General features: G+C 61.1%; 2 protein-coding genes and 1 non-coding gene across 16 annotated transcripts; 2 read left to right on the top strand and 1 right to left on the bottom strand.

Moving 5' to 3' along the window:
• Positions 1–462: 462 nt before the first annotated feature.
• MED16 (mediator complex subunit 16) lies at positions 463–23,516 on the bottom strand. 13 transcript variants are annotated; one of them, XR_004314392.1, is made up of 17 exons: positions 23,171–23,516; positions 21,635–21,865; positions 20,999–21,106; positions 20,566–20,735; positions 18,367–18,798; positions 17,596–17,701; positions 15,481–15,636; positions 14,639–14,850; positions 13,621–13,827; positions 12,717–12,927; positions 12,120–12,253; positions 11,737–11,929; positions 10,866–11,082; positions 9,608–9,691; positions 8,990–9,130; positions 8,529–8,624; positions 7,781–7,907 (listed from the first exon to the last, which is right to left on the bottom strand). XR_004314392.1 is itself a non-coding variant. In XM_032466167.1 (16 exons), exons 1-15 carry the CDS (start codon positions 23,499–23,501, stop codon positions 9,004–9,006), a joined length of 2,919 nt encoding a protein of 972 aa, XP_032322058.1. In that variant the 5' UTR covers positions 23,502–23,516; the 3' UTR covers positions 463–601; positions 8,990–9,003. The 13 variants fall into 13 exon arrangements, 11 of the variants coding, with proteins under 11 accessions (XP_032322058.1, XP_032322062.1, XP_032322067.1 ...); XR_004314393.1 differs by lacking the exon at positions 7,781–7,907 and adding an exon at positions 7,969–7,986; XM_032466167.1 differs by lacking the exons at positions 7,781–7,907; positions 8,529–8,624 and adding an exon at positions 463–601.
• On the top strand, positions 1,587–3,892 carry CFD (complement factor D). Of its 2 annotated transcripts, none has more exons than XM_032466187.1 (5): positions 1,587–1,752; positions 2,284–2,437; positions 2,521–2,665; positions 2,773–3,030; positions 3,668–3,892. In XM_032466187.1, the coding sequence occupies exons 1-5, from the start codon at positions 1,695–1,697 to the stop codon at positions 3,827–3,829; spliced, it is 777 nt and encodes a 258-aa protein (XP_032322078.1). In that variant the 5' UTR covers positions 1,587–1,694; the 3' UTR covers positions 3,830–3,892. The 2 variants fall into 2 exon arrangements, with proteins under 2 accessions (XP_032322078.1, XP_032322077.1); XM_032466186.1 differs by having other exon boundaries at positions 1,597–1,752; positions 2,281–2,437.
• Positions 23,517–23,725: 209 nt separating the features above from the next.
• On the top strand, positions 23,726–23,832 carry LOC116659147. Its single transcript, XR_004314432.1, has one exon. It is a non-coding gene; the product is annotated as a U6 spliceosomal RNA (small nuclear RNA).
• The last annotated feature ends 38 nt before the right edge of the window (positions 23,833–23,870 follow it).

Raw genomic sequence — 23,870 nt, 5'->3', positions numbered from 1 at the left:
GGGCCACAGGCGGGGACCGCGGCACACACACGGCCTCTCTCATCAGGCAGCTCACAGTCTAGTGGTGGGGGAACAGCCGCCCAAGCGAGCAAGTGAGAGAAGGGACGCCACCTCCCTCACCCTGCCGCCACAGCGCAAGGTGGGAACAAACCCCTCCCACCCTGTCCCCCCACCGCTCTCCTCCCAGTGGGCCCCACCAGCCTGGGCCCCACGCCAGGGTCTTTACTTTGGCTGTTCCCTCTGCCCGCCTGCTCTCCCCACCGGGTGCCCCCTGGGCACACCGCACACACACATGCACACTGCTCAGAAAGGTGACCCGCTGCCCTGCAATTGCTTTTTCCACTTAATACTACACCCTGTCCGTCTTTCCGCGTCAACAAAGCATCCGGGGACAAGCAGGGTTATTTATTGAACCGTCCTGTCTTGTTGGGTCATTTCCAAACTTTGTTGCAATTTCCAATACTCTTACATAATCTGGACTCCACATCCCAATGGGCTTTTGGTCAGAGTTTCTGATTTTAGCCAGGAAGCATGTTAGGATCTGACCAGTCACATTTGTGACGTTGTTTCCTATTTTTCTCTGTACAAATGAAATAGTCCACTGTGAAAGAAAAAGAAGTAAAAGTAAAAATACTGCACACTGTCCCCACTGGGTATGTTCGAGGTCCCCTCCCACTTCTGGTTGCAGGAAGCACCTCTCTTAGTAGGTTCAGGAGATGCTGACCCACCACCCCCAACTTACAGAGGCCACGTGACCCAGGTTCCGCTCATTGGAACCTATCAGCTCCTGCCCACAATGAGTGTTTAGGAGCATGAGATCCAAGCTCGGCCAATCAGAGACAGCCTTGAGATGTTGCCTAGAGGGATGGGGAATTTGCGGAGGGGCTCCTGAGGTCACAGTGAGGGCGCCTGGTGAGGAAAAAGCCATCAAAGAGGAAAGGGGGGAACCAGAGGCACAGACCTAACATTGTTCAGGTGCCTGGAACAAGCTACACCTGAAGGTAGACCGGGAACTTTCCATTTAAATTTCCTTGTTGAAGGCTCCTCCACTCAGTTCGACTAGATTTTTCCATCACTTGTATCCAACAGGTTTTCCAGCTGCCCTACACGCTACCTTTCCAATATTCTACTTGTTGGGGTATCAAGTCCCAGAGCCACAGCAGACCTTCCCCCTCCCCCACCTGACCTCTTCTCCAAGTGTCCAGAGGAAGAGAAAGAAGGGAGGGGCAGAAAATGAGGAAATGAGTTGTTTACAAACTGTGGTCTCCAGCTGCTGTTGCGAAACTCTGGGGCTGGAAGGGCACTCTGGGGTTACTGGGCTGGGGGGCAGTTCCATCCCTCTGCTCTGCCTGCTGCCCATCCTGAGGGTCTGCTCTCCACACCTGGGCTGGGCCGGGCTGGGCCTGGGCCGGGCCTGGGCCAGGCTCAGAGGCAGCCGGCACGCCCAGCAGCCTGTCTACTCTTGGTACAAAATTCCAGCAGGAGATACCCCCCACCCCACCCCAGGGGGGATGGACAGGAGGCTCCTCTTTGCCCAGCTGGGTCTCTGCCCACTTGGCAGACAGGGCCTGTGGGAGTGCCCGCCCTCTTCCAGCCTCATAAAAGCAGCCCCAGCATCCCGCCTGGGTCAGTGTCGAGGCCCCGGCAGCACCCCAGCATCCCGCCTGGGTCAGTGTCAAGGCCCCGGCAGCACCATGGCGGGCCGCTCGCTGCACCTGGCGGCTCTGATCCTCCTGGGAGTGGCTGTATGCGGTGAGTGGACCTGGGCCTGGTGTGACAGCTGTGGGGGCCACTGGCCTGCAGGGCAGTCAGCCAGAGGGACCCCTTCCATCGAACACAACTGTCCTCCAGCCCCACTGAGTAGGCAGAGAGGTGGCGGTGTCCACGTGAACACAAGGCTCTGAAAACCAAGGAATTCTCAAAATTTTGACCCTAGCTTTTTGCGCACAGTGAGACTAACTCTACAGTGGAAAACCTGCAGCCCAAGGGGCAGCTGTCTGGTGGGGCTGTGAGTTTGGTCAGTCCCGTTTTTCTTATATTTCAGTTGGAGCCGTTAGGCCGGACGTGTAGGTATGGAATTTGCCCCAGACTCTGTCCCTCACTGCCACCTGTCTTCTTGGGCATTCCTCCCTGGGCCCCTGGAGTTTGCAACTCTGGGAGGATTCCAAGGCTGGCATTTCAGTTCTGAGGGGTGCTGGAGCTGCCCGGGGGTATAGGGGGAATCTGAGGGCTGGGCTGCCATCACCCCTGGAGGCCTCACGCAGACCTGCCTGCCTCCAGCAGCACAGCCCCAAGGCCGGATCCTGGGCGGCAGAGAGGCCAAGTCCCACGCGCGGCCCTACATGGCCTCGGTGCAGGTGAACGGCAAGCACGTGTGCGGAGGCTTCCTCGCCGCCCAGCAGTGGGTGCTGAGCGCCGCGCACTGCCTGGAGGACGTGTGAGTGGCCTGGGGCAAAGTTCCCGAAGGGGGTTTTGGTGGGGCCAGGACGTGGCTCTGATGCGGGCCCACCGCACTCCCAGGGCCGACGGGAAGCTGCAGGTGCTCCTGGGCGCGCACTCCCTGTCGCAGCCGGAGCCCACCAAGCGCCTGTACGACGTGCTCCGCGCAGTGCCCCACCCGGACAGCCGACCTGACACCATCGACCACGACCTCCTCTTGCTGCAGGTCTGCTAAGTCTCTCCGCAGTCCCCACTCCTGCACTCGGGCCCCCGCCCCCGCCCCCGCCCCCGCCCCCGCCCCACCCTAATGCCGGCTTCCGCCCCGTCCCCCAGCTCTCTGAGAAGGCCGTGCTGGGCCCCGCCGTGCAGCCCCTGCCCTGGCAGCGCGAGGACCGAGACGTGGCGGCCGGCACACTCTGCGATGTGGCCGGCTGGGGCGTGGTCAGCTACACGGGCCGCCGGCCCGACCGCCTGCAGCACTTGCTCCTGCCGGTGATGGACCGCGCCACCTGCAACCTGCGCACGTACCATGACGGCACCATCACCCAGCGCATGATGTGCGCGGAGAGCAACCGCCGGGACACCTGCAAGGTGTGCGGCGGGGCGGGGCCGAGCGGGGGAGGGGCGTGATGGAGCGTGTGGCCAGGCGAAGGGATGGGGGACAGAAGGGGCTGGCCCGCGGATGGGCGGGGACGACAGAAAGGCAGGGCGGGAGGCGGGGCTTAGCGCGTGGGCGGAGTTTGCACTGACCAGGATGGATCCAGGAGTGGGCGTGGCCCGAGACAGGTGTCGGGGCCCCAGATGGGAGGGTCAATCACGGGACAGGCTGGGTGAGCGTGTCTGGCCCGACGTCAAGATAGGGCTGGGAGGAGAGGTGGGATCTGGAAGAGGGTATGTACGAGGCGGGGCCTGGGCTTGGAGAGGGCGGGGAGTGGGGGCAGGGTCGGAGGAGGAGGCGGATGGCTGAGCCTGGGACAGGTCCGGGACAGAGAGGGGCGGAGCCAAAATTCGGGGAGACGGGGCCTTAGTGGGTAGAGCCCGCAGCAGTGAGCAAGGCCCTGGGAGACTGAAGCAACTCCTGGCAGCTCCAGCTGGGAGCAGGTTGCGGCCAGAGGGACAAGCGGGAATGCAGCGGGCGCCGGTGGAGCTCACCCGACACGGGAGGGCGGGCCGGACGCCTGCGGCCGGGCCTGCACCAGACCTCACGACCCCACCCCACCCCACGCAGGGCGACTCGGGAGGCCCGCTGGTGTGCGGGGGCGTGGCCGAAGGTGTGGTCACCTCAGGCTCCCGAGTCTGCGGCAACCGCAAGAAGCCCGGCATCTACACGCGTTTGGCTAGCTATGCAGCCTGGATCGACGGCGTGATGGCTGAGGGAGCAGCCGCCTAAGGAGGGCCTGCGGGGCGGCGGTCGCGGGGGTGGGGCCGAGCAATAAAGTCAACCCTTCCTGCATCCAGCCTGTCTGTATTGACTGCGAGCTGCGCGCGCGAGCAGACGGAGGCGAGCCAAGGGGGTGGCCGCAATCAGCAAACAAAAGCGTTTGCCCTGGTAATGCAGTGCCAGGAGGTGAGGTGACCGAAAGGCTGAGACGGCGTGTCCGGCGGAGGGACCTTCGGAGGCAAAAGTCCAGGGAACTGACGCCTTTCAAGCCTGGCTGGAGCTGCCAGGAGTTGCTTCACACCTCTGCCACACGGTGGCGCTCTTACTCTTCCCTGGAAATTGGAGGAGCCCCGAACCCAGGGAGGTGCCCCCCTGGGCGTGGGTGTCCACTGGGTCCGGGGAACGTCCAGCTTTCCCTCTGCTCCCCAAGCAGAACGTGAAGGCCTTCCGTGTGCAAGATCCCGCTCTAGGCTGAGATTGAGGTACACAGAGAAGTTGTGTTCTTATGACCCAAGTCCCAAATCGGGAAGCAGGCTCAGAGAGACCGTGTGACTCTCCTGAGGTCACACAGACGCCCCTGAGCAAAGCCTGCAATTGAACCCGGAGCTATGGCGCCTGTGCTCATAGGCACCCCTAGGTGCTGCCAGGTTCACTGGCTGAGGAAAGCGGGAAGGAGTCCCAGAGCAGCCACACTGACTGGGGGGTCCAGGTGACTCACTGCCCTCCCGGGTCTCACTTCACACTTCTGGGAGGTGACAGAGGGCCCTTCTCCCACTTGGATGAGGGGCCACTGAAGCCCAGCACCTAGTAGGCCCCAGGTGTTAAGCCTGGTCCACTAAGGGAGTCCCTTTGGTTGAAAAAGACAGAGGGTCTGAGAGGTGAAGCCCTGTGCCCCACCAGGGACTAGAATCGGAACCTGTGGCCAGGTTTCATTTTCCTGTACGGAGGGTTCAACTGGGAGCCATTCATTCATATGTAAACACTTGTCAAACGCCCACTGTGTACCTGGCCCTGGGCTGAGTACTGGAGACACAGCTAAGACCCAGCCCTGCTCATAGGACCTTAGCCAAATACTCCACTGGACAGGACGGCACTCATCTAGTCATTCTGATGACAAGTCTGAGTCTTTCCTCAGCCTAGCTGCAAATTTCATAATTTAAGTTGTACACATTTGAAAAAGAGGGGAGAGGGAAACACAGCTGCGGGTCAGCCACGACAGACTCATTCATCCAACAGGTATTTCCTGAATGAAACATGACGCCACGGAGTGCCTTTGAAATGATCCAGTTTGGTGGTGGTGGGTGGGGTGCAGGAGGATTACTGGATTTAGCAAATAAAAATACAGGACATCCAGTTAAATGGGAATTTCAGAAAAACAGCAAATACTGTGTGTAACGTAAGTATATCCCATGTAATATTTGGGACAGATTTATGCTAAGACAGTATGCATCGTCCACCTGAAATTCAAATTGAACTGCATCCTGCGTGTTATTTGGCAACACCACTGGGGGTACAGATGAAAGCAGACTGTCCCCGTCGGTGAGCTGGGGGCCCAGACTCTCCGGGCCTGGAGGGTCAGAGCAGGACCAGATGGAGTGGGAGATGCAGCCTGGGGAGGGGTCTGTGTGTTTCCAGGCAGGAGACCTAGGCTTAATACCTTCTACCCTATGGGGGGTGCTCTGCAGTCACAATGGAAACCCAGGCGTGACAGAGCCATCTGAGAGCCTTGTGACCCTGCAGGCCGCTTCTAGCAACACCCCCTGGACACTTGTGGGGGAGGCGGTGAGGGGACGCCCCAAGCCACGGGGGAGGGCAGGACGGACAGGGAGCGCAGGGAGGGCCACGTGGCTGTGCCCCACTGGCCAGAGGGAGTCCAGGGCTGCTTCCCACTTCTCTTCTGGAGAACGGCGGCCTCAGCTCCCTGATCTGTAAGGAGGGGCATGGGGACACGCGGACTGAACCGCCCTTTCACGCCCTGATACCATGTGCTGCTGCTGCCCTAAGAGGTGGGACCACAACCCCCTCTCAACCAGGAAGGACATTCCAGAAGGACCCACAGCAGGCAGCACCCCATGGCCCCGGATGAGCCAAAGATTCTGGACAGCCCGGCACGCTGAAGCCCACTGGGCTTGTCACAGCAGTCCCGAAATGTTCTGGTTATCTGCTGCCGCGTAACAAACCGCCCCAGACTTGGCAATGCTGAACCCCTGCCTCTCCATATTCACTGTCCACTGAGCGCAGCTTACAAGGGTTGGGGGTCCTATGGGCACGGGGGCTCGTCCCGGCTCCACCATCTAGGTGACTGGAGCCTCGGGGCCTGGAGGTGTCCGGAGGCGTGGGGTGAGGTGTACTGAGCGCCCACACGCACCTCCCCACGTCGCATGGGCTTCCTTGCGGCCCCGGGGCCCAGATGAGGGCCCAGGAGCCAGGCCGGTCCCCTCCAGCCTCAGGGCCACACGGCGCCACTCCCACTGCGCAGGGCAGGTGGGAACAGGCACGAGCCCCCAGACCCAAGGGGAGGGGCCAGGGGCCCGCCCTCCACAGAGCCGTCCGAGGACAGTGGCCAGGTTGTAAAACCCCCACAATTCAATGCTAGGCCAGTGACATGTAAGTGCAAGAAAACAGACTCATTTTTCTAAGACAATTAACTAGTTTAAAGACTTTAGAATGACTTAAGAATGGCAAATTGCTTAAAAACATATGGTCAAATGAGGTATGGGAGACATAACTGATCATAAGAGGCCGAGAAAAAATGTGCAGGAACCAGTAAGGACAGCCTTTTATGGCCCCCACCCGACAGTGTGGGCGCGGTTTGGGTGGGAAGGTCCCGGAGGAGAGGCCCTCCTCCTGCACCTCCAGTTAGAGCAAATGGTTTACAGACACCTCCCTCCTCCGGGCAGCGAGCGCACATCCAGGTGCCGGACCCGGGCTTACCACCCCCTCCCAGCAGACGCAACCTCGGCCGCAGGCTGTGCTGGCCCTGGATGCTGTCACCCTCCCTCTGGTGCGGTGGCTGCCGCAGGTGGAAGGGAGACAGGCCCCCAGCCCAGATAATGGGGCTCCCGGAGCTTGGCCACCCCCGGAAAGCCTGACATAGCAGCGTGAGTTGACCTCCCGCCACTTGGCCTACCCTCCCTCTGATCTCCAGAAGGAAAACAAGAGAACCAATTACCACTTAACAGGCAGCCACTGTGCCTGGAGGCCACGGGGAGCCAGACAGATTCTGAAAGTGGCTGCTGACAGACACAGGGCCCCTGGGGAATGAGGCCTGAGCTCCCAGAACCCGGGGGCGGGGCCAGGTAGGGGGGACAAGAGACAGAGGTGCTCATATCAGCAGAAACTGGGGGCAGGGAGCACCCCCAGCCACATCTAGCCTACTGCTCCCCACGGGGACCCTGTGCCTGGCGTACACTAGTGCTCAATAACGCTGGCACAGCAAGACAGCAACACACGAGGGGCAGAACCACACAGCCAGGGAAGGGAGCAGGAACTGGACGAGGCTTGGGGAGGGGCCGTGCCCGGGACACCGACGAGACGGCCTGTGGGGGCTTTCCTGGGCCCGCCCCGCTCACAGACCTCTGGACACGAGGGCTTGGTATCTATCAACAGGCACAGGTGAGTGAACCGGGGCAGGCGGCCTGATGGGTGCAGGTGAAAAGTTCCAAAGGGCAGAGGCCTGGGCCATCCTGGACCCGTGGCACTCAGAGGTCCCAGACGCGGCACACGGGCCCTGGCTCTGCCCGGGGCGGTCTCAGTCACCAGCTGGCAGGGTGGCCACGCGGCCGGGCCCTCCTCCCGGGGCTCACCGCCAGGCCCGCGGGGGGGAAAGAGCAGCGCCTGGGGCTGCGGGCGCCAACTCGACGCTTCAGGCCGTGTCCTCTCCTGCCCTGTCGGGCACCGGGGTGCTGGCTGCGGCTGACAAGGCCCCAAAAGCATAGTTCAAGGTGGCGCTGTCTAACGCACCCGATGAAGGTCTGGAGTACACAGCTGCTCTGTCTCCGGCAAGGGGACAGTATGGCCTTCCTTGAAATCCATCAGGAATCCACTTACATTTTGCAAAGGAAACCATAAACCATAAAGAGACAATCTACAAATGGGAGAAAATATTTGCAAATGATGCCACTGACAAGGCATTAATTTCCAAAATATACAAGCAGCTCGTACAACTGAAAAACAAAAAAACAAACAATCTCATCAAAAGATGGGCAGAAAACCTAGACAGACATTTCTCCAGAGACAGCCAGCCAGCCAGCCAATAAGCACATGAAAAGATGCTCAGTATTGCTAATTATCAGAGAAACGCAAATCAGAACCACGGTGAGGTGTCAAGTCACACCTGTCAGAAAAGCCATCATCAAGAAGTCCACAAATAATAAGTACTGGAGAGGGTGTGGAGAAAGGGGAACCCTCTGACACTGCTGGCGGGAATGCAGTTTGGTGCAGCCACTAAGGAAAACAGTATGGAGATTCCTTAGAAAACTAAAAGCAGACGCACCATGTGGCCCAGCAGTCCCACTCCTGGGTGTACAACTGGAGAGCACTCTAACGCGAAACGACACCTGCACCCCGAGGTCCACAGCAGCACTATCTACAGCAGCCAAGGCATGGAAGCAGCCTAAATGTCCATCGACGACAGATGACTGGGTAAAGAAAATGTGGTCTGCATACACAGTGGAATACTACTCAGCCATAAGGAATGAAATACTACCATTTGCAGCAACGTGGATGGACCTGGAGATCGTCACAATAAGTGAAGTCACACGGAGAAAGACAAGAATCACAGGGTATCACTCACATACAGAATCTGAAATACGACACAAATAAACTTATTGACAAAACAGAGAAACGGACTCACAGACAGAGAAGGCAAACTTAGGGTTACCAAAGGGGAAAAGAGTGGGGAGAGGCAAATTAGGAGTCTGGGGTTAGCAGATACAAACGACTGCATATAAAATAGATAAACAAGGACCCACTGTACAGCACAGGGAACTAGACTCATTAACTTGTAATAAACTATAACAAAAGAGAACCTGGAAAAGTATACGCAGAGCTGACTCACTTTGCTGTGCACCAGAGACAACGCTGTAAATCAACTACACTTCAATAAAATGAAAATAAAAAGGAAGTCATCCAACTAATAATTAAAGGCCGTCTGGAGCCTCCACTTACAGGGCTGGGTGCGCTCAGGGACAGCTGAGGGGCACTCGCCGCCACAGCCCCCCACACAGGCAGTTCTTGATCCAGCGCTGCTCCCACTGTTTGACAGCCGTCGTCTTGTTGGGTGACTTGAGCATGGTGACGCAGCCACACCTGCAGGCAGAGCCGGCGGTGGGGTGCTGGGCGGGGCTGGGCCCCCACCTGCGCAGGGCCTTTTTTGCCCATGCTCTGCTGGCCCAGGAACGCCGTTCCCTGCACGCCCCCAGCCTATGACGAGCGGACTCCTCTGCGTCCTTCCGTCCCAGCTCAGACATCGATCCCCACCTTCCTGAGTGGTGGAGGAGGGCCGGCGGTCTCAGCCAGCCCCTAGTGGTGCGACCCGGGGTGGTCTGCAGCAACACAGGCAGTGTCTGAGAAGCGCAGCACTGCTGCGGTCACTCCTTCATTTCTGTCCTGGTCAGGTGACTGGGAGCGCCACCGGGGCAGGCTCGGACGAAGCACTCACAATCAGCGCCCTGGGACAGGACACTCGGGGAGGCTGCCGGAGACCCCTGCTCGCAGGTTCCACTTGGAACCCGAGGCCCCAAGTGGCCAGGGGCAGCACAGAGGGCGGGGCCGGCGGGCGCTCACCTGGTGCACGCCTTGCACTCCTCCGTGGGATGGGCGCCCAGGTGCAGCCTCCGCAGGTGGTCCGTCTTGGGGTGGCCCGGCGCCCTGGCAGGGACAGCAGCGCGTGAGGGGCTGCTGCACCCATGTGCATGCACCCACACCACGTGCACCCGCCCGCCAGTGCAGATCCGCAGCCTAGAAGCAAAGCGGGCGTGACGTGCACACTTGGGGAAGGAGTGGGGGACGTCCACCAGTGGGGCTCCCACACACAGACGCCCCCACTGGAGGGCCCGCACCCCCACAACAGCTGAGAACCTGGGCCGAGACCCGTCAGAGGGAACGCGGGGCTGGGGCGGGCCCGCTTGTTTTACCGGTGCGGAACGTTTGAAAACCTCTGAAAGAGTGTGAAACCCCTTGAGTGACCAGCCACCTCTTCTTGTAAGGTTTTCCTAAAGCCCAGACGCAAACCACAGCGTGTGATTCCTCAGGCCATTCCTCCCACCACGAGACAAGAAAGAAAATGTGGAGGTCTCGTGGAACAAGGCCCAGAGCGGCTTCCAGGAGCAGGGGCTGCAAGGTGCTAAGGCCCCGCCCCTAGTGACACTGCCTGGGGAATTCATCGCTTGAGCATTGGAAACAGGAGGCAGTCTGCAGGGTCCTGGGATCGTGGCCGGCTTCCTGACTGCAGCCCTCAGGTTCAGTTTACTTGCCTATAAAAAGGGGACAAACACCCACCCCACAGCATGGCTGGGCAGTAAAGGGTTAACTTGGCAGGCGTGGCATGGCCTGTCCAGGACCCACACATTCCAAAGAAAGGTTCCTCTAAAACCTGGGAAGGTCCTGCCTAGGGACTGTTCTGCCTCCCCGGGGCCTTGGGCCCTGCCAGGCAGTCTGTGCTGCAGTGTAATTTCTGGTGGAGGGCTTGGGGTATCAGCTTGAACTCTGGAGGGGTTGGAGCCTGAGCAGCCAAGGTCAGCCACATGGCTCCTGCGTATATGTGGGGACAGACCAGAGGAAGGATGACAACACCCAGAGAGACGAGGGCGTAAGTCAGTGTAGGCTGAGGTAACTGGATGAGGGAAGTGACAGGCAGGGAAGAGGGACTCGGAGGTAGCGGAATTCTCCGGAACAGCATTTAGGTCAGGCTGGAAGGATGCAGACAGCACAGCACGTGCAAAGGCCCTGAGACAGAGGTGTGAAGGAGATCAGGCTGGTTTTGGGAAGACTCTGCCAGAAGGAAGGGCCGTGCCAAGGGCCAGAGGCAGAAACGGGTACGCACCTGATGAGGCCGTCCAGCTGCAAGGTGGTCGCGCTGCCAGGCAGAGCAGGAGTCTTGCCGAAGTGCAGACGCAGGGGCTGCTTGGGCTGCAGGCGGCTGACCAGGCCGTCGCTGACTGGCAGCCAGTCCAGGGTGGGGATGAGCAGCTGGCTGGGCAGCAGGCAGCACTCATCAACGAGCGCCTCGTCCGGCTCGCTCGTTGGGCCCTCGTCACGGCCTGCAGGGAGGGGACCACGGGCGTGTCACTCTCCACAGCCCTGCCGGGAGCACTGCCCACCCAGGAGGCACCCTGGCCTCCTCAGCTCACAAAACACCAAGTGCAGGCCCCAGCCCTTCCCTGATTTCCTGGGTGGCCCTGGAAGGCTCCTTCCCCCTTTGGCCTCAGCCTTCTCCTCTGTAAAATGGGGACCCACTTACTCATTTAAAAAATACGCAGCGAAGTAGGGGAGGCTATAGCTCAGTGGTAGAGCGCCTGCTTAGCATGCACGAGGTCCTGGGTTCAACCCCTGGCACCTCCATCAGAATAAATAAGTAATTACATAAAACCTAATTACCTCCCCCCAAAACAAAACAAAACGAAACTGAAAAAAGACAAAAAAATACGCAGTGAGCACTGGGTGCCCTTTCTGGCATCAGAGATGCGACAGCAACAGAGTCTGGCTCCAGAAACACACACCTGGTGACCCAAGACACGTGTGCGTTAAGAATGGCTGAGTTTCATGAGCACTCACACTGTGCCTGGACCTGTGCTGGGGAAACAGTGGAGGCCAAGACAACAATTTGACCTGTGGGAGCTTATATTCTGGTGGAGGGACTCAGTCAGGGCTTGTATTTCGATGGAGGAATGAGAGCAGAAGGCCGTGTGTCTTACAGCAGATCCAGAGCTTGGTGAGCAGGCGGAAGAGCAGGGACATGCTGTCCTGGGTGTCTGAGGTGGCCGTGTACACAGGCAGGCAGCTGGGCTTCAGCAGGCCCCAGATGCGGATGACGACCATCAGCTCACGCAGCATGCCCAGCGAGGTGCCGTCCCGCAGGAAGCTGTGGCCTGGCCGCAGTGGGGAGCCCTACGGGGAGAGGTGCCCTGGTTGTGCACTTCAGTGTGCGCGGCGTCCTTGGAACTCAGGTCCTGAGGGGTGGGTGTTTCGGGGGAGGCGGGGCCGGAGGAGGTGGGGCTTCGGGAGGGGCGGGAGCGGCGGGTGGGGCTTCGGGGGGCGGGGCCCGGGAGGTGGGGCGTCCGAGCCGCAGCAGGCACACCTGATTGGGCAGACTAGCCAGCAGGTAGAGCACGAAGTCGCCCACCCACTGCAGGAGCTGCTGCAGTGCCTGCAGTGTGTTCATGTCCAGGACAAACTCTTCCGTCTTGAGGTTGATCATGACCTTGTCAATGTCTAGCCGGGGACAGAAAGTCAGGACCTCACATGTTCATCATGAGCACCCACTATGAGCTGAGCCCCGGAAAGCCGACCCCGACGTTGTGAACAAGCAAATGAGGGGTCAGCAAGGCTGAGTCCAGGACCCTGGAGGGAAGGGCTGGCTGGAGGAGCTCCAAGTGTCCACTGCTGGCCTTCGGAACTCCCTGCCCGCCCCTCGGACTCCCTGTACCGGGCACCCTGCAGCTCCCGCCGGCCCCCAGGCCTCCCTCTGCATGGGCAGCACCTCTGTGGACACCAACCCCTAGGCTGGGTCATCTGTTCCCCTGTTGCTGCCTGCCGCGAGAGTCCCCGCCCCTGGCACGCATGAGATGCCCAAGGGGCCCTCCTCAGTGGTTTGGGAGGGTCCTCCACTGTGGCATGGACGCTACAGCACTCCATCACCACGGCAGCCCATGAGGGCGGGGCGGGCAGGACCCACCAACGTCCGTGATCTTGGCGCAGATCTCGGTCAACCGGTCTCCCGGGCTCTTATCCGGTGTGTTGAGGACGTGTGGACGCAGCAGCGACTTGAGTGTGGAGCTGATGGCAATGAGGAAGAGCTTCGCATGGTAATCGCATACACGGGTCACTGTGCAGGGCGACAGCTTGCAGAGCGAGGCCTTCATGGCCAGGATCCGGGTGGAGAGGACCTGGGGGGTGGGGGGCGTGAGTGGGCAGATAAAGAGACCTTCCTCACAGGACAGCAGGGTCTCAATCTAGGACCAGGCCTGCCCCAGGGCCACAGGGCCACAACTGGGGCTCCCGGCATGAAGTGGGTGGGGCCAGGGATGCCCCACTGTTCGGGGACGGCCCCCAGAGGATGACCCAGCCCTGACGTCTCAGGGGTAACTGATGGACTTAAAATATAAAATGCTCGCAAGCAGTTCAGCCCGATAAGCCAGGGATTTTAGCCTTCTGGCATTATGGGCTCCGAGCCCAGCCCAGCCCCGTCCCACGCCACTGCCCGGGGCCTCACAGCAGTCCACGTAACCTGTCAGGCTGGCACTGGGGGCGGGGCCTTTCTCTCCCGTCTCTCTCCTGGTTGGTCACTGCTGGCACACAGGACCACTTCGGGTTCTGAAAAGCGCTGAGCGGCACAGCTGCCATCCTCAGCTGGGAGGCTCCGCGAGTTACAGGTGCACTAGCGGGCCTCGGATCCTTCTCTGCCTCTCCCACCTTTAGAGCTATGGTCTACGCTCTTACCTTAGGGGCAAGGGCCTCCAGGGCCACCCAGAGTCAGGTGGGGTCAAGCCCGCAGCCGAGCGCTGGTGGCTGAGGCAGCACCCGGCAACCAGGCAGGGAGGGGAGGCCTGCAGGTCACCGGAGGAGGGAGGCGCGCACACCTGCTGCAGCTCGGCCTTCTGGCGCGTGTACTCCTCGTGCAGCTTCTCCACCAGGCTCTGCACCATGCCAGGCTGCACGTGCAGAAGGATGTCCCACCAGTCATAGCCGGTCACCATGCAGTACTCCAGCAGGAAGAGCAGGTGCCGGAGGGCCAGCCCCACGTCCAGCGAGTGGCCCATGGACGGCGAGATGCGTAACATGCTCAGCTGCCAGGAGAGGGTGGGCCATGAGGGGCGGGGTGGCGAGAGGCAGGAAGGCTGCACCACCCCAGGTCCAGGCCTGCAGTCCTGTCCTGTCGGACCCGAGGGCTGCAGAGACACCGGCAGGGCCACACGGTGTGAAATGAGGTCACGAGTCCTTGGTTTCTGTGGCGGTGGCACTTCCCCGGAGGGACTTGGGAGGCCTCCCACCCAGCAGAGCATGTGTGCAGTGACAGGACCGGCAGGGGTCGTGCGGTCCCTGAAGACACAGACCCAGTGCTCCGGAGAATCCGAACCCACCACCCAGAGATGCCGAGGACAGGCCGGAGCAGATGCGGGCAGAGCCAGAACAGAAATCACAGGGCACACCCGACAGCGACCCAGGAGCCCACTGCCTCTGGGGGGATGGGGGTGCATGCACATGAGTGTGAGTGTGCGAACGCATGCATGTGTCTGTGAATCCGTGCCGTGTGTGAACACGTGGGCTGTGAACGTGGGAGAGTGGAAACACCTGTCTGCGTGTGTGTAAGCAAGAGTGTGAGTGTGAGGGCTGCCTGCGTGTCCCGGCCAGGCCGTGGGCAGGTTCCTCTGGGAACAAGCACTTACTCCTCACAGTTGGGGTGGTGTTAGGGGTGTTAATCCCAGGACCCCTTACCCTGCAGAGCAACCGTCCTCGGGGCTCCCACTTCTGAAGCGCTGGCTGTGAGCCGCACACCCCACCCTGTGACAGAGACCCCGCCCAGACCCCCCCCAGAGGGCACGGCCAACCTCAGCCCCCACGCAGCAGGGGCCTAAGACGCTTCAGGACAGCGCATACCCGGCCGTGGCTGTCGATGCCCACGAGGGCCAGGGAGGTCCAGGAGAGCTGCATGGCCTTGAAGTGGATGGCAGGGCCCGTGGTCCGAGGGCGTTTGATGGCCGGCTCGTCCACGGAGCGTGGGGCCGCAGAGCTGTAGAAGACGGCCATGGTCTGCAGCGAGAGCCGGTGCACGATGTGGACGCTGCCGTCGTGGAAGGCCAGGGCCAGCCCTGGGGGGCACACGCGGCGTCAGGCAGAGGCTGCGCCGGGGGTGCCGAGCCTGGGCCACTAAGCCCGCCCCACCCGGGTATTTGGCAGCCGCCCTCCCCTCTCCCTTGCTAACAGCCCCCGAATCGCTGGAGCCGCTTGTTGCGGGGTCTCCCCCCCTGCCCACCCCCCGCAGCTGGCCCTGAGCTTTGGCCGATGCGAGCCAACACTGATGTCCAGGGGGACAAGTGGGTAGGACACACAGCAGACGCAAGGGCCTAGGGCCAGAGCACACAAAGGGCCTGGGGGCAGCGGAGGTCAGTGAGGTTGGGGGCTGCGGTGTGGCTGTGTGCCCCCGGGGGCTGTGCCCAGGACCCACATCGCAGTACTGCAGAGCGGGGGCGAGGTAAGGGGATGATGCCGCCTATGGACAGGTTGCCGCAAGTTCCCAGCTTCTCCCCTACTGATTCCCAACAGCTCTCTCCATGTTAAAGAGCAAAGCTCGTTGGCCAGCCTCCCAGCCCTCCGAGCCCACACAACCCCGAAAGCAGCGCCCACATCCTCGTGGACATGAGGCTGGGAGGCAGGCTCCCACAACCCTGAGACTCAGCTCGGAGCCCACCTCCCCCAGGGAGCTCGGGAGACAGCTGTACCGAGGCCGGGGTAGAACTGGGTGTCGCTGGCCACCTTCAGGTCAGTGTTGGTGAGCGAGATGGGCAGTTTGGGCAGCGCCACGGCAGACACACGGTCCAGGTCGTTGGTGGCTGACAGGATCCGCCATTTGAGAATCATGGGCTGTTTGTCGCCAACTGAAAGCAGGGGTGGGGACGGGGTTGAGGGGACAGACAGCAACAAAGTGAAGACAAAGAGGATGATCTGCCCCAGCGCCCTGCCCTTCCCGGGGCCCCGAGCGCATGATGCCTGGTGGGGCGGCACCACCATGTTCCCTTGAAGGAGCCAACGTGCTAGGGAGTGACCCCAACCCAGACCTCACCACCACAAAACCCCAAAATTCCCCTCGCATCTCGGCCGGCTGGCGCTGGGTTCTCTGTCCCTATGGTCTGAGAGGTCCTGGGTGGAACCCCAACTTTCCCCAGGAGGCCTCAGCTGGACGGACCAGGGGCCAAGATGGACCCCCTGCGCCCCCCAGCCCCAGAGTGATGAGGAAGCCCCTCAACCAGAGGTGGGCTGGTTCCCGTCAATCTGAACTCGGCCCGTGGGCCCGGTAGGCATGATGCCAGCTAAGGCTCAGTACTGCTCACACACCTAGGTGAGGCTGGGCTAGGTGAACAGGCGCCCAGCCGATGGTTAGCTGCCCCGGCTGCCCCGGGGCTGACGGCAGACCTGGAACCAGGACTGAGCGGCAGAGGCAGCCTAGCCCAGCACCTTCCGGACTGTGGTTCTGAGCCAGAGTTCGAGGCTGGTGTGTTACACGGCAAAGCTGGCTGAGACACAGCTCCTCTCGGCCCATCTGTCCTGAGCGCTCGGCCCTGAACAGCCCACATAAGGGGACTCTTGGCAAAAGTCATCCCCCAGGGAGACTGAGGCCCAGAGAGGGGCGACTCGGCCTGAGACCAGCGTGGACTATAGCACCTGATGCAGCGACACCAAACAGCGCTGTGAGAGTGACAACCCGGGCAGCAGCATACAGTGATCCACACCCGCCGTGACAGCTCGGGCCCTGCTAGGTCCACGGAGGAGCGTGTCAGTTGGAGGCTGAGGCAGAGCTGGACCTGAACCCACCTGTCCACCCACGCCAGGCCACTGACTCGACCATGGTGTGGAGCATGGTTGGTAGAACGGGGGCCTGAGGTCTGCCTAGGGGTGGCCACCCTCCAGAAGGGCCTGAGGTGGACACTCAGGGAGGACAGGCTACCAGACAGGGGAGGGGAGACTGGAAGGGGCAGGCCTGAGAGCCCAAAAGGCCTGTGAGGCTGGACTGAGGGGTGGGGTGGGGTTGGGCGTGTGAGCTCAGAGACCACCTCCAGCATCCCGACACATGCGTAAGGACAAGACTCTACCCAGCAAGGGGAGGTCCTTCTGCTTGAGATGTGGTCCCACCTGTGACTAGGTCCCAGGGCTGGGGATGGCAGGGGTGGGAGACAAGGTGCAGGACAAGCCCGGCCATGGGCGTGGGGGGCAAGAAGTTGGGAAGACAGGGCCCTGCGCTGCCTGGAGGAAGGAGGAAGACCTGGGAAGGGCCGAGGCCCCATGTTGCCCGACCCGCCCGCAGGGTCACTCAGGAAAGGCAGCGTGACCCTCTGGGCACTTAATTTCTCCCCAGCCACAATAGGCAGCTTATGTAACCCCTGCGGGTGAGCAGGGCTGTGAGGGGCCTCTTGACCCAGTTCCACAGCTACTCCAGGGCCCATCAGTGCTGATCAGCAAAGAGCCAAAGCTTCTGTCTGCAGGAAAACACCCTGTGTACAGGGCAGAGGTGGCCGGAGACCTGGGCCACGGGGTCACCCCAGCTTCTGGGAAGCTGGCTTTTCTGGCTTCCGCGCCTCGCCAGGTGTCAGGAGAGGGGACAGCCTTGGTGAGGGGCTTGGGGCTCCAAGTGGTGTGGGGAGGGGAGGCGAGGGGAGCTGGAGGGCGTGTTCTCGGCCAACTCCATTCACCCCCACGCTCACTCTAATCGGGGTTTCAGAGGGTCCTGGGACTCAGGGGCCTGTGTAACTGGCCTGCCCAGGGTCCCTGCGCTGGGACACCCTCACCACGCCCAGTGCCAGGACAGCGGGACGCAAGGCCAGGCGGAAAGGGAGGCTCACCGGCAGGCGAGAGCTGCTGGAAGATGTTGTTCACGGGGAGCCCCTCCTTGCGCAGGGACCAGCACTCCACCACGCTGCTCGTCTGGCTGGACGCGCACAGGAGCACCTGGGGGTTGGCAGCGGCTTGGGAAGCGGGCCTGGACTTGGCCCCCTGGCCTCTCTGGGCCTCCGGCTCCTACACAGGGCCCATGCCAGCACCAACCTCATGGCCGTTGTGGACTCAAACCCAGGTCTGCCCACCCCAAGTCCACACCTGCCCACCCCCGACAGCACCTCGCCTGGGGAGGGCAGTCACCCGCTGGTGCCCCTGGCAGAAAGCAAAGGGGACCAGGGGAACACGTCAGGGCTTCCTGAAGGTGGGGGCTTATCACTACGAGGTTACAATGAGACCCCGTCTAACCTGGTTCCTGCCCTGGTCCTGGGACCTGAGGACACGTCACCTCACAGGGCAGAGGGGACCCTGAAGGTGGGACTGAGTTAAGGCCCCTGGGATGGGGGTGACCCTGGATTCCCAGGGGGCCCTGTGTCCTCACAGAGTCCTCATCAGAGGCAGGCGGGAGGGTCAGAGTCAGAGAGAGACGGGGGATGCTGCGCTGCTGGCGGTGAGGATGGGGGGGGCCGGGGGCCAGGGATGCGGCGCCTCTAGAAGCTGGAAGAGGCAGGAGCCACTTCTCCCTGGAGCCTCTGGGGGACCAGCCCCGCCCACACCTGGTTTAGTCCCTTGGAGGTCCGGCCATGGGGCCAGGAGCTGAGCCACAGCAGGGGGCTCACCTGCTCCGACATGTCCCGCGCCAGGAACTTGAGGTGGGTGATGGCGGGCAGGCGGTCCCTGCGGTTGAGGTCGGTGGTGCAGCGCATGAAGAGGGAGGGCAGGATCTCGGTGTCGATGCGGCACTTCTCGCTGACCACGCTCACGCACACCTTGTAGAACTGTACGGGGGACGCGCTGCTGCCATCCGCCGTGGCCACCACGATGTTGCCGCCGCCCGTGAAGGCGATGTCGGCCAGGGCCGCGCGCCCACGCAGCCGGCACAGGCTCTCCGTCGAGGTCAGCACCTGGCCGCTGGGCTTGAGCAGGGACACGGTGACCAGGCCGCTGACCGTCACCGCAATCCAGCCCTCCATGGGCTTGCCCCCAAACAGCGTGAGGGACGGTGAGAACTTGACGCGGGAGAACTTCTCCCCGAAGCTGGAGGCGCCTGACTGCGGGCAGAGGGAGGGTCAGCCTGGTGTGGCCCCTTCCCCAGGCACCCGCTCAGCCTCAGGGATCGGCCTTGGGAGACCGAGGACCCTCTTCTGGAAGCCGCACTCTTGGGAACACAGAAGAACCATGTGGCAGAAGCCAGGAGACCATGAACCTGAGTCCAGGTTTGGCCTCAGCCACTTGACCACACGAGCGTCCTGTGATGTGGGCCTCTCTGACCCCCCGTCAGAGAGAAAGAAGCCAAGGCCCTGAATGACCCCCAGGGAGAGACATGGGCAGCAACCCCAAGATGCCCGCAGTGGGATTTCTCTAGAACCCGGAGAGGGTGGGCGGGGCCTGAGCTGCTGGGGCTTTAAAAGGCTTCTTCTCAGCGGCCAGAATTCTGCTCAAGGACCATCAGATCTGTCACTTGAGTTGATAAAAGACACAAAAAGGCGGGAGCTCATGGGTGGTGATGCAGAGAAAGGTCCCTACTACAATGAAGGAGCGCATGTAGTGCACGACTTCACTGCAGAGCAGACGTTTGAAAAAGACACTTCCCACGGGGGAAGGATCCAGAAGGCCAGGCAGCCAGACAAGCGGTGAGAGTGCCTACCTGGGAGACGGGAGCCAAATGCCTGACCTCAATGCCACAGGCTTCAAAAGTCCCATGTCTGAGCGTTTTAAACCAGCACATACGTCTTTTATAATTTAAAGACAAATGTATTTGGTAACAAGGAAGTCAAGCACTGACACCCTGCTCCCACATGGACAGACCCTCAGAACACGACGGTCAGAGAGAGAAGCAGGCACAGAAGGACACAGTGTGCGACTCCATGGACGTGAAACGTCCAGAACAGGCCAGTCCACGGGTACAGAGAATGGGTTCCCGGTGGTCAGGGGCTGGAGCGGGTGGGGGGTGAGGCTAATGGGGACACAGCTTTCTTCGAGGTGATGAAAATGGTCTGAAACTGCCTGTGGTGACGGTTGCACTAGTCTGTGAAGATACTGAAAACCCACTGAATTGTGTACTTTAGGTAAGTGAGTTACTCGGTATGTGAACCATATCTCAACAAAATTTGTTAAAAAAAAAAAAGAAAGAAAGAAAGAAAGAAACAAAGGAAGAAAAAGAAAACACACAAAAGGAGGGCTGCAGGGGCCTATCCTGGGGCAGGCGGCTGGCGCCCAGGCTCTGCTCCCATGCATGGACAGTAAGAGCCCCCAGGCCTAGCTGAGCTCAGGGCAGGCAGATGTGGGGAAGGGACAGGAGAAAAAGTCACTTTCCATGGCATCAATCCAGGAGGGCCTCCTGGTTCTGGAGGCCGCTCAGCTGAGGAGCCGTCTGAACACCTGTGGCGGCCCTGGGCCCTCACCCTGTGCCAGACGGCGGCTTCACAGTGAACCCTGACAGTGACGACCATCAGCACCACGTGACCCCCAGGAAAGTGACGTGTGGAGGTGTGAGGTTAGGACATGGACGCAGGGTCCCTGACCTGGGTGGCACCCACTCTCAGTAGAGACACTGGGCTGAATCGGGGTCCAGGGAAGAATTCTGGGATATTACTAAATCAAAGGGTGGGCTGGATTCCGAGAACAGCAGCCACTAGTTAAATGGATGGCCAGCTGGAAACAGGTGTTCACGGCCTGGTGGCCACCGTGACTGGGCCCCGGCTGGAGAGACCAAGGTGCTGGCAATGCGGGGAGGAGCCAGCCCGGAGGCTGGCAGGTAGGCAGGAAGGGTGAGGGCCCCCGTCCACCACCCCCACTCACGCAGGGGGGACACCCACCTTTTCCACGTGCAGGGCCAGCTTCACACCGTTGTGCAGCCAGGACAAGGCCACGATGGGGTCCCCCTCCACCAGGCTGCCCACGTGGCTCTCCCAGCTGTTGGCCAGGTGGTCTGCCATGCTCCAGCACTTGATCTGCCCGTCAGCATCGGCCGACAGGAGCCGTGAGCCTGCGTCACAAAGCCCACCGCTAGGCACATCAAGGCTCTGGGGAGGTGGAGCAGGGGAGTGGCACAGGTATATTCTGGAAAGGACTCTGGACATGGGGAGTGGGAAGTGCGGGGGCCGCAAAGACACAGGTCAATGGTTTGAGTCCCAGCTCTGGACCCTGGGGACTGACCAGGAAACAGAGCAGACAGCCCAGGGATTGGAGATCAGGGATGAGCACTGCCCCCTCCCTCGGCCCCGCCTGGACCCCCAGCCCCACCCTCACCTGACTGGTCCCACTCGAGGCAGGTGATGGCTTCACTGTGCTCAGAGTTGATGGAGTGCACGTCCCAGGGGTGCTCCGTGTCCAGGATGTGGATCATGCGGGTCAGGTCTGCGAGGGATTGGGTGGTCAACAGGGCAACCACAGCACAGCCGGCAGTGACCCCAGGGGTGACGAGGGAGAAGCCCAGCAAAGCCCCAGCTCCAGTGAGTGCGGAGCTGCTGCTGACACGCCCACGGCCCAGGGCTTTCCAGGAACAGGCTGGGTCTCCTCCCTGAGCAGGCCCAAGACTCTGCCACCTGTGTGCCTACACCTGTGATTGAAAGGACGAGAAAACCCGAAACACTAATGTCGGGCATCTCTCCGTGGGAGGGAACCTCTGGTTCGTTTTCCTCATCCTAAACTTCTCTGTTTTTCCAATTTCCTCTAACAAGCGCAGGCCTGGTGCACCTCAAAGGCTTTCAAAAGCCTGGAAAACTCAGGCATGAGCCTCAGGCCAAGCTGTAGGGAACCACCCACCCATCACCCCGTCACATTCTGCAGGGGTGACCCAAGGGTCCCCTGGCTCCAGGCATGGGAGAGCACACTCGGCCCTTCACCCCTCATCACCCCTGCCACCGATGAGGAGATGCTGGAAACCTGTAGGAGCTGGGGCCTGATGACATGGGATGGGGGCCGGGCGAGGGGCGCACCCTGGTCGTCGCTGCGGAGGTCTGTGGTGAAGGCGATGAGGTTGCGGCAGGACCAGGCGCAGGCCAGGGGCACCGACGGGCAGTGGGTGCTCTTGGGCCATTTCTCCCACTCGCAGACATAAGCCAGGTCCATTGTGCCCACCCGCCAAGCTCACACACGGAGGGCGACCACCAGTTCCTGAAGGAGGGAAGGCTGGCTTGTCATGGACGTTCAGGCAGGGTGTGCAGGACCCCGAGTACAGTGCTGGGCGCTGGGTCGCCAAAGGGAAACAAGTGGACTCAATCCCTGCCCTCGTGTGTGGCGGGGGAGCTGCATTTTACACACTCATGGCCAAGGAGGCCTCCGCAGTGTAGGTGCGAGGGATAGAGGTGTGCAGCCTGGAGGAAGAGCATTCCAGGCGGAGGGAACTGCCAGTGCTAAAGGCCCAGAGGCTGGACGGAGCCTGGGGTGCTGAAGGAGTGGTCAGGCTGTGTAGCTGAACAGAGTGAGTGTAGGAGAGGAGTAAAGTGAGGGTGGGGAGGGGAGGAGGAGGCAGATCGTGCAGGGCCTGGGGGGTTCACCCAGAAGGGCTGAGACCTGTTTCTGTTTCAGCAGACCCCTCTGGCTGTCTGGAGGGCGAGGCTGGGAGACAAGTGGTCTAGGTGAACAACGATGGGGCAGAGGAAGCGGTGAGAAGAGGCACAACCCAAGGTCCGTCCTTAAAGAGGAGCCCACGGATACCCAAGAGCACCAGTGGGGCTGCCTTTGGCAGAGGCAGGGCGGCAGGGAGGCAGGGCGGGGGCAGGCAGAAGCTTGGTGCGGGACTTCCAAAGGTAACAGTGATAGCGGAAACACTGGCCTTTCCTCGGCGCTATGTGCCCGGCATCGATTAAGGCTATTCCCTTTCACCGTTACCAAAGCTCAGGGAGGCCGAAAAGTACCATCAACCCATTTTTCTCAATCACCGACCCCGGGTGCCACGCTTCTTCAAGACCCGACCACAAGGTCCCTTCCACAGTCTTTAAGCTCTGCCCCTAAGCCTCCCGGGCCCCTACCCCTACTATATCTGCTTTCCAGACTCCACTCCCAGTTTGCCCCCTGTGTCCCCGGTCCCAGCCTAAACTCCCGTTTCCACCTCAGGATCTCCCCAACAATCCCAAGGCCCTGCCCCCATACGGCTGGTCCTCCAGGCGCTGCCTCCAATTCGCCCTGTGAGACCCCCCAGGCTCCATCCCAGGGACCCCTCACCTAATACCTAGTTCCTGGCCCCCAGTTCCGGTCCCCAAGCCCCCCCCCCGTAGTTCTCAAGCCCCAACCCCAGCACAACGCCCAGGCCCCTCCCCAGGGAGGTACGTCAGGCCCCGCCCCCGTTCGCGTTCCAGGCCCCGCCCCGACTCCCCCTGCTCCAGGTCCCCCGGACCCTCGGGGCGCCTCAGGCTTCACCCCGAGGTTCCTCCTCGACCCACCCCCACAGACCCCACCCAGAGCGCTCAGGCCGCGTACCCAGCTCCCCTTGCTCTCCAGGCCCGCCCTCTGACCCCACAGGCCCCGCCCCGGGCCCGCGAGTCGCCGCCTTTCCCGCTGCGCGCTCCCCGTGGCACCAGGTGCCGTCCGGAGGCCGGCAGGCCGCCCGAGCCCCAGCCCAGCGCCCACCGAACTGGCCGGTGCGCCCAGACGAGCGGGCGGGGGCCTGCACGCGCCCTAACGCTCCGGCTCGGGCGCCGCCATCTTCCCCGCACCAACGAGTCGCCCGCGCAGCGCGGCCGCTTCCCGGAGACTTCTGGGATGGCAGCGGCTCCGGTCCCGCCCCGCTTCCGGGGTAATTTGCATACATTGATGGCGTTCCAGCAGACATCTGAGGTATACTTGGTGAAAAACAAAGACTTTCTCAATTTCAGTGAATGACCCGCACTTGGTTAAGCTATTATTGCACTAATGTCATAAAGTAAGAGGTAAGTTGTTGAACTTTTTTTTTTTTTTTTTAACCGAGGTCGCCCTTTGTGAAAAGCAGTCCATTTTGTGCGCTCTAAATAGCCCTCGGACCACACGTCAGAGTCCGTGCTCGCTTCGGCAGCACATATACTAAAATTGGAACGATACAGAGAAGATTAGCATGGCCCCTGCGCAAGGATGACACGCAAATTCGTGAAGCGTTCCATATTTTGCTTTTCCCCCTCACATCCGTGGATGGAGAAACTGGGCT

The sequence above is a fragment of the Camelus ferus genome, chromosome 22, assembly GCF_009834535.1.
Source record: "Camelus ferus isolate YT-003-E chromosome 22, BCGSAC_Cfer_1.0, whole genome shotgun sequence".
NCBI lineage: Eukaryota > Metazoa > Chordata > Mammalia > Artiodactyla > Camelidae > Camelus > Camelus ferus.
The sequence above is the reverse complement of the archived record's forward strand: the minus strand, read 5'-3'. Positions and strand labels throughout refer to the sequence as shown.